The sequence below is a fragment of the Canis lupus genome, chromosome 30 (genome assembly GCF_048164855.1).
Source record: "Canis lupus baileyi chromosome 30, mCanLup2.hap1, whole genome shotgun sequence".
Taxonomy (NCBI): domain Eukaryota; kingdom Metazoa; phylum Chordata; class Mammalia; order Carnivora; family Canidae; genus Canis; species Canis lupus.
The window spans coordinates 29199358-29209301 of record NC_132867.1 but is presented as its reverse complement, the minus strand read 5'-3'; the positions used below and the strand labels follow the sequence as shown (position 1 = coordinate 29209301).

The 9944-nt window shown below is 35.6% G+C and overlaps 1 protein-coding gene across 5 annotated transcripts in view; it reads left to right on the top strand.

Annotated features, from left to right (window-relative positions):
* Window positions 1-9944, top strand: part of KRTAP24-1 (keratin associated protein 24-1) — a 35670-nt gene that overhangs the window by 15397 nt on the left and 10329 nt on the right. The window contains exon 2 of one of the 5 annotated variants that reach the window (XM_072806703.1): window positions 6299-8015. The exons of the other annotated variants lie outside the window; for them this stretch is intronic. Coding sequence (XP_072662804.1) covers window positions 6401-7162 — 762 coding nt within the window. The 5' untranslated portion in view covers window positions 6299-6400 and the 3' untranslated portion in view covers window positions 7163-8015. Of the gene's footprint in view, window positions 1-6298; window positions 8016-9944 lie in introns of those variants that run through there. 5 annotated transcript variants of the gene reach the window in all.

The following is a 9944-nucleotide window of genomic DNA, read 5'->3' as shown; positions in this document are numbered from 1 at the left end:
GAAAAAAAAAAGGAGTGTCTGAATAAAGTGAACAAGATAGATACTTTTGCGGTCCTGATTGAATATGTGATACCACTTGAGCATTAAATATGCATCTGCATTTTCTAAAACTTAAACAGGGAATTATGAAGGTTCTTGAGTCAGAACAGACTTTGTTTTATCACAGTAACTTATATATAACTTCAAAATTCCAAAAGCTTGAAATTACAATGGTTTATTTATCATTCATAATACACATTCATTGTTTCATCTTCAAAATCATTCTCATTCTCAGATTCAGGAGTAGGGAGTCTTCACTATAGGAAATGTTGCCAGTAGAGACAGAGGGAAGATGGCAAGAGAGTCACCTGTCAACTCTCTATATATGTCTTTCAACATATTGTGGAACAGAGCAGGTTATAATGTTCACCTTACCTTATGGGATAATCCACAAAAGGTTTACATATTTTAATTTTGAACAATGGAAAGCACATAATATTTCCCCCTTGAATTAAACTTATCAAGTGCTTCCTCCTACCTCCTCATGGATTCTTACCTAGAGAACACTGTTACTTAGAACTTATTTCTCTCTTTTATACGTATGTAACTAATTAATTCAATTCTTCCATGTACTTAGTGAGACTTCTCTTCCTACAAACAACTTCTCATATCTACCATACTGATAATTTCAATACGTCATGGTACCAGTACATAATCAGAAACCTGCTATGACCACCACTAGGAAAAAATGTTATTTCCCCCATTTTTACAGATAAGAAAAAGTCCAATAGGGCAAGCAACTTGCCAAAAGACCCAGTTAAGTTGAATTCCAAAGGCATTCATTTATTCTCCATATTACCTATAGTCTTTTATTTTTTTTCCTTTTTTTTTATTGGCCTATAGTCTTTTCCATTTAGTTAATGAGCAATCTGGAAGCCTCTCAGAAGTTGTCAATACCTTGGGAACCATGACCTTCAACTCTAAAACTGCCAAGTCTAAACTGAAAACAAAACTATTTCTTCTCTGTCTCAGCCACAGCCCACCCATCTCTCTAGGATGCTGACTAATTTTAATGGTACATACATTTATGTCCTCTCTGCAGTCTTACTTCCTATGTAGATGGTAGGAAATATCCTCATCATATTAAATTTCTCTAAATCATATATTTATATATATGTATACACACATTTATTAGAAGGATTATTAGGTTATTATTATTTATTAGAAGGTTATATATATATATATAAATATGTGTGTGTGTTTGATATAGAACTTATATATACAAGTTTTCTAGCCTAAAACTTAGCCTTCTCTAGTGCATTTTCTTCTCTTTCTCTTTTTCTTTTTCTCTTTTTATGATGTACTCTTATAAAATGCAGTAGTTCTTTTTATTTATTATTTATTTTTTTAAAAGATTTTATTTTATTTATTCATGAGAGACACAGGGAGAGAGGCAGAGATCTAGGCAGAGGGAGAAGCAGGTTACCTACAGGGAGCCCGATGTGGTACTCGATCCAGGGATTCTGGGATCACATCCTGAGCAGAAGGCAGATGCTTAACTGCTGAGCCACCCAGGCATCCCTAAAATGCAGGAGGTTTTAGATGAGATCCAGTAATAATAATGATGATGAAAGTAATAATATTTAATAATAATAATACCACTAAAAAAGATTGTAGGCTAGTGATAATGATAAAAGCTAACATCAACCATACTAAGTATATTGCATAACCTCTTCTTGATTAACTAATTTAATCCTTAGAATCATCTGTGGAGAAAATACAATGTTATTAATTCCATTTTGAAGATATAAACATTGAGTCATGAAAACATCTGGTAGTTAATTGATATTCTAAGTGAGCATCAGAGATAAGATTACAAATCTATGAAATCTGAGTATTGAGCTCTTATTCTGAATAACTGTATATGCAGCCTTCCAGGAATTAGCTCATGACCATAACACAGAAGTAAGAAGTCATTAGCGATCTGATGTCAAGCAAAGCATTTTTCTTAACTACATGGGGTAGAAATGTCCATTATGGCATTAACTTTTAGAAGAGACAAGATTGTTGAAGAACATGTCTTTGCAACATCAAAGTAAATTAACAATGAGAATTTTTTTTTTTTTTTAGTCTAATGGTTGGCTAGAATTTTCTTTTTAAATTACAGAGAATTAGAAAGAAAAGTAATATTTGATTTGCATCTACTATGTACCAAGCACTCTGTTAAGTATTTTCACATTTTTTATCTCATTCTGTCTTCCCAACAGTCCTGCAAAGTAGGTGCTATTAGCTCGGGTTTTATGTCAGAAGGTAGTGAGGTACTGAGAGATAACAAGTTTCCAAGGTCACACACAAATAAATATGTTTCAGTAGTACTTAGTAAGAGAGTGATTCATAATTTGTGAAGGCATAGTCTTGACAGCTCCATCTCAAAATATTTAACTCTTACTTGCAATATCTCTTGATATTCTTACAATGTTTTCCTGAAAAGATAAGCACAAATCAGACTTGTATTTCTATCTGGTCACACACTTGTGTTATAATTTTCATAATACTTCATCTTCATTTACTCCTGTTTCCTAAATTTTTAATTTTGCTCATCTGCCCTTCAGTTGTTGAACCAATTAATGATCTATAAAGCCAATAGGGTAAATGTAGCTACAGTATCCACCATCTTAGGTTACCACTAAAATTTAAGAATCATTTGAACTCAATAGTTACAATTTAATTGCTATGTAAGTATGGGTTTGCATACATTTTGTTTTATTAAATCATGGGATCACTGTTGCAATATTTAATAGCACTGGGGCAAATGGAAGTAGAATACAAATATATACGTGGTGGCAAAAAAGGAAGATAAAAATTCTATCATGACTTAAAAGGCTGGAAGGTGACCTCCATTACTTTTTTTAAGGGCCATTTACTGGAAAATTTAGCTTTCTTTGATCTTCTGTGTTTACCCTAAAGGATTTTTAACCTTTGAAAAAAATTGGGAAAGAGTTCCATAATTCTTTTTTAATGAGTTACAAGGAATCTGCTGCCTCATTAGATAAAGGGATTTTGTTTCTTATTCTTCAGAGGCGTGGGAATTTCTCTGAATTATCTGATATTAGGGAGCTTATTCCTTGCATCTTAAACTTGCCCTGGATACAGAGCCCAAACTCTACATAAAGACTAACTAATTGAGTGACCTAGATTCTTTAACATAATGTATTAGCTTCCTGTGGCTGCTATAACATATTACTACAAACCTGATGGCTTAACATAATAGAAATGTATTCTCTTGCAATTTTGGAGACCAGAAGTCCAAAATCAGTTTTATTGCACTAAAGTCATGATGTCAAAAGGGCTGGTTCTTTCTGAAATCTCGAGTGGAAAATCCATTCCTTGCCTCTTCCAGCTTCTCAAGGTTGCCAGCATTGTCATCATTCCTTCACTTTTGTCAGCATCACTCCATTCTCTGCCTCTGTCATCAGACTGCCTGGTTTCTGATTGCCTCCTTAGGAGAACTACCATGACTACATCAGGCTCCCCCAGAAACCTATCTCAAAACTTTTAACTTAATCATGCCTGCAAAGTCCCTTTTGCCACATAGGATAACATTCACAGTATCCAAGAATTAGGAAGTGGGCATTTTGGGTGAGTGGGCAGGTTTCTATTTAGCTTTTCATGCAGAAAAAAACAATACAAATAGAGGAATTAATGGAAGGAAAGATCTTTTTAATAATTCAGTGAAAATAGAGGTATTCATATGCTTCTCCAAATCCTTCAGAAGACAATGACACCCAAATGGTTTTTACTTTCTGCTAAAACTTATTATTGTGATGAGCTTATTTGCTCTATCACTGATGCTATCATCTCTGTGTCTTGCCAAGATGCAGACTAAAATAGATGACAATTCTGTAGAGGTATCAATTACAGAACATGGTGTGTGAATGGTTATAATGGTTACCCGTGACTGTGATGGGTAGGTAAGATGGCAAAACAAAAGCAAATGACAGGAGTTGATCCAACATGGATGGACCTACAGGGTATTTTGCTAAGTGAAATAAGTGAAACAGAGAAAGACAAATACCATGTGATTTTACTTATATGTGGAATCTGAAAAACAAAACAAAAGAATGAATAAACAAACAAAAACAGTCTCATAAATACAGAAAACAAACTGGTGGTTGCCAGAGGAGAAGGGCTTGGGGGCGGGGGGATGAGTGAAGTAGGTGAAGGGAATTAAGAGGTACAAAGTTCCACTTACAAAATAAATAAGTCATGGGACTAAAAGAAAAGCATAGGGAATATAGTCAATAATATTGTTATAACCTTGTATGATGACAGATAATAGCTACACTTATCCTGTTGAGTATAGGGTAATGTAGAGCATTGTGGAATCACCATATTGCACACCTGGAACTAATATAACATTGTATTTTAACTATAATTCAATTTAAAAAATAGAGGAGTTGAGCTAACACTACTTTTGCAAATCTCAACATTTGGTTGTCTAGAATATTATTGTACCAAATAAATTTAAATATGTTGTAAAGTCTCATGTTGTGAATATTGGTTATGCTGTGTGATGTTCTACATACTTTTTGTTGGATTTACACTAGTGCGAATGGTATTAATTTAAAATACTATTTAACACTAAATTCAAAGGAAAGCATGTGGGTTTAACAGCTGACTGACTTATTCTGTTCTCCTTTACCCTCGCCTCAAATCTACTTTGAGGAAAAATGAGACGAGATACCATATAGAAATACAGAAATAAAGTTCCACCAACCTCTGGGCTCTTCTATATATCACTAGAATTTGGAAACTCAGTGGAAAGTTGGCCATCAGCTGCCTTCTTTATTTGATTTCTTCTCTTGCCTGCCTCAGGACTGAACATTTCTGCACAAAATCCCAGGACACTCTGTAGCCAAACAATTTGCTGAAAATATAGTTCCCTGATCCTGACCCTTTTCACTTGAGAGACACTTCACAAGACAGCAAAACATGTTTAATAAAGAGTTGCTTACAGAATAAATATTGAGAGAAGCATGGAGAAAACTCAGATTGAGAAAAATGGAGAAAGTCTGTAGATTTAAATTGGTGTGCATTTTAAAAATCTAGCTGAGAAGCAGAGAATAGGAAGAGAAATCTAATTGTCATCTGTAAGGACAGTGTATTTTAAAAACTATCCTCATAGCTTATCTTCCCTGAATAAGTTGGTACTGTCCTCTCTCTGAACTCATCACTGTTAATAAATGCATTCCTGTTTCCAATTCAATGTAGGTTGTAAGTTTGAATTATAGTTTATATTTTCAAGAACAAAATGCCAATTCTTCAGTTTGAATTAAAATCTTTAAATAAAATATTTCCATCCACTTTCACCATAAGGAGCAAAAAGTGTCATTTAAGATGTACAGTACTTATAGGAACTATATGTTATTCAAATACACTTTTAAACATAGCTATTCTCTTTTGTGGGTATAGAAAAAAATAACTCTTCAACACAGGAATAAGATAAAGTCTATGTACAAAAAAGAAGCAAATCAAGAATAAATCAAACTTATTTTGGGAGAAACAGAAAAATGGTATACATCTGGCAGGAATTGGGCTTTACAGCTGGGACAATGGAATGCATGATATATAATCTTAGCCAATTAGGAAGACATAATCTTGAGAAACTGGCCTTCTTTGATACTACATATTGCAGAAACTCTAAGAAAGAAATCTCATAGAAGTCTCGGTTACTTAGCAACCACTGACCCATGAGCACAAGTTAGGTCACTAAATCTCACGTGGATTACTGTGTCTTAGAGGGGGAATTCTCCAAATATGTCAGATGAGAAGTCATCACCAATATATGGCCTAGCACAGTTAAGAGCATAGTACATATTTTGGGGGAACAATTCTTTCTATTAATAGTTCAATGCTTTACCCTCTCTTTTAAGCAACAGTATTGAGACAAAGTATTCAGCTCAGTTCACAATATAGGATTAAGTCCAACAGTATTTTACAGTAGCCAAAAGAATGGAAAATACAGGTTCCTTGTTTTGCTGGAATCCTTATTAACCCTCTAACGACTAGCTGCAGAAACCCATAGACACGTGAACTCTTGTTAACCAATGATTGACAGATGAGAGTTTGCTTATTAATGTTAAAATCACTATTCACTGAAGCTATGGTCTACAGATGATGGGTGATGGGTGATGCTCAAAGTGGCGATGAGAGATACTTTGAAGAATCAAAATAAACTTATTTTTATAGGAGTGCAAAGATGTCAGCTGCTGTAGCTAAACAACACATTAATAAGATGTTGTGTTGTTGTCCGAGGCAGTGAGAAGGAAGAGAGTCTGGAGAAGCTGCAGACAATCTCCAGGAAAGATATAAAAACTCCGTGGGCCACAGTATCACCATACTTCCACAGCCATCACTGAACATGCAGTCAGGCTCCATGTCTCTCTCAGGCTATTCTGGGAATTGCAGCAGCACATCCTACAGAACTCACTGTTATATCCCAGTAACTCCTTCCATTACTCTTTGCTCCAGTGATGTAAGCCCTACTCTTGGGCTCTGCTTACCCAGTAGTTACCAAGGAAATCTCTGGCTCCTGGATAACTGCCAAGAAACCTTTGGTGAAGCACCAAGCTGTGAATCTCCTAGCTGTGAGCTCAAGACCTGCACCGCAAGTTGTGACCCATCAAACTCCTGTGTGCCCTGCAACTCTCCAACAGCGGGCCAAGTTTGCAGTGCCTGTGAAACTACCAACATTGGACCCAAACCCAGCTGCAGCCCATGCACTCAGAAGAAGGGGTATGTATCTAATTGCTACAGACCCAGCCAATGTGCACCTAAAGCCTTCCAGAGTTTCAGCAATGGCTTCAAATGCTTTGGGGAACTTAATTGCTGGTCCAACAGTTTCCGACCCCTAAACCACTGTGGACTGGGTAGTTTGAGGTATAGAGGCTACCAGCATCTTCCCTGCATCCCCAGGGCCTTCTCACCATCGTGTAATATTGCCAGAAGCTGCCAATCCCAAAACTATTTAGTGAGAAATTGCCGATACTCAAGTTATGGACCAATGAATTGCCAACCGCTGAGATATTTTTCTAGAAACTTCCAGTCTCTGAGCTGCATTCCAAGTACCTTTCCTCCTCTGAGGTATTTATGCAGTGGTTGCAGACCTCTGAATTGCTATTGAGCAATGTTTTGCATTTATAGCTACTGGAAATTGGCCCATGGGGCTGATTCTACCAAGTAGTCACCTTCTCTAATATTCTGCTGAATTACTTCATGTGTCTTAAGAATTTTTTTTTTTTATATTAACCTCAAGTGCAACTCCAGGACTTATTAACCACAGCCATAATCACTTGCTAGCTTGTTTTCTCTGTTGCTCTGTTAATGTCCTTTGTGTTGAGGGCTGATCCTGAAGGTGGTATTGTTTCCGAGATTCCTACAATGGACACAATGAAGAGATTCCACAAAAAATACAACCATCGCCAGTTTTTTTTTTTATGTTGGCTGTTGCTGTCCCTTGTCTGCCAATGGGAGTACCCCCTACATTCTTGATGAAGAGGGGCCTTTTTGGTTTGACTGATGATTCCAGCACAGTCTTTCAGATTATTTTGCTTTTTATCAATGGTTTTGTGGACTGCTTAACTAGCATCGTGCTAAGAAGCTAAGAGATAGCATTACTTTAAATATGTTATGTTCAGCTACTGCATCCATCCCCTACTGACTGATTATAAGGATGTGAAAGCAGCAATGTCCAACTACAGCTCAAAATCGGAAGACCTTCAGCAACCCTTCTCTTCCAAAGAAGCCCAAAAGCCCTCAATTGTCTGGTATTTGGCTTTTATTCCCAATGCCTAAGAGAGAGCTCCAGGAGTAGCAGCAGCACAAGAATTATTTGTTGAAAGAATGACAAAATACTCTTATAGATTCTTCATGATTAGTGATGATCTATGTTCATGTTTCTGCTATAATCTTCCCTTGCTGAATTATGCTTTCTGATTCTACAAAAGGTTCTGGTTCATAGTTAATAAACAAATTTCTATTGGGAAATAACATTTTGCATTGTGCTTATTTCATATTCACCAAAGTTTTATCAATGTTCTGGGCAAAATGCATAGCATTGTAGAAGTACCAGTTTTCTGTCATTTAGTTTAACAGCCTAATTTAAAATATAAAGAAGATAGAATATGAATTCCTAGGACTTGTATTTGTTTTGTTTTGCTCTATTTTTAACACACTGAGTGACATTTCTCTGAGAGTGTCTGTGATTGATATGCCTATAGAAAAGCTGGGAGAAACATTTATAAAATAAATCAATTTAGTGCAAATTGTATAAAGTATTAAATGTATATATATTTCCATGCACAATGTGTGTATTTATTGGTTTTGTAGATAAAGTTTGGGCTTTGGAATAGATTTAATATTGAACCCTGAGAGAAATTAACCTCTAAAAAGTTCTCCAAAAAGTGAAAATAAAATCATCCATCTCAGTGGTAAAAAGTAACATCTATCCTAAGAATTTTTGTAAATGAAAAGCAAATCATGTTTAAAGTCAAATAAAATGGCCTGTGGGGATGGGTGTTAACTGGAAATTGGAAGAATGGAAGATGGTCATCAATATCAGGAGTCTAAAGTTAAAACTCTTGAAGCAGACAAAAGGAGCTGCCATTTTATTTATTCAGTAGTCCTACTATGGATAAGAAAAGCTTATAGAGGGGATCCCTGGGTGGCTCAGTGGTTTAGTGCCTGCCTTGGGCTCAGGGCATGATCCCAGAGTCCTGGGATCTAGTCCCACATCGGTCTCCCTGCATGGAGCCTGCTTCCCCCTCTGCCTGTGTCTCTGCCTCTCTTTCTCTCTCTCTGTGTCTCTCATGAATAAATAAATAAAATCTTAAAAAAAAGAAAGGTGTAATATTAATTTTTAAAAAAGGAATATTAATGCATTACTTCTGCTTGCATCTGTCTGTGGACACTCGAGTCACTCCTTTGTGAGTTCATTTCATTTTCAGAGAATTCTATTTGTTGAAAATGTCTTCTTTATATTGACACAAATCAGATTGTTCTTAGCAACCATCCATTGACCATATAGGACCATTTTAATTCCTTTAACATTGAACAGGTGTTCAAGTATTTGAAAATAATTACTGTTGTCCCGACCGAGTATTCAGCTGTCCAAAACTAAACATACACTCTTTCTCTTTACAAACTTTAATAGAAAACCTATTCTTTGAAGCGTCGAATGAGATTCTTTGGGGATATCAAGATTTATAGATCCTCTTCTCAAGGACTATACAGAGGAGTAATATACTGAAACAAACATAATACTGCTTCAACCATTTTGAGTACAATATAAAATGAATCATAAGGAGGACTCTAACAGGAGAATTAGAGAATACTTGGTGGAAGAAAGAGCATTGGAGTGACACCTGAATGTGAGCTGACTGGGGTATGAGTATGCAATGAAGAAAAAGGAGAGTGGGGGTAATATATATTCTTAAAAAGAGGCATAGATTAGTTTAAATCAAGGGAAGGAAACATAAGATCATCAGTAAGGGAAAAAACTGGGAGAAAATATAAGACATTGGATTAAATAAATATCTTGGATAGGAAAGAGTTACTTAAAAAGGAATAGACAAATAATAGTTATAAAATAAAAGACTTGTAAATGTGGTTACAACAAGATCAAAAGCTCCTGGTAGCAGGAGACATTATAATGAAATTAAAGCAAAAATGGGGGGGTGGGGGTGAGAGGGAGTCTGAGAACTTTCTGTACTTTCCACTCAAATTTTTTGTAAATCTAAAGCCTAACAAACAGTCCTAGTGGAAAATCATCACACCTCTTATATGTCAGTTATAGCCAAATGATAATAATAATAAACCAAACAAACAAAACATACAAACAAAAAAGCAGGATTGAGAGAAAATAGTTATAACCTGCACCATAAAATTATTGTTCAGAATATTTAAGA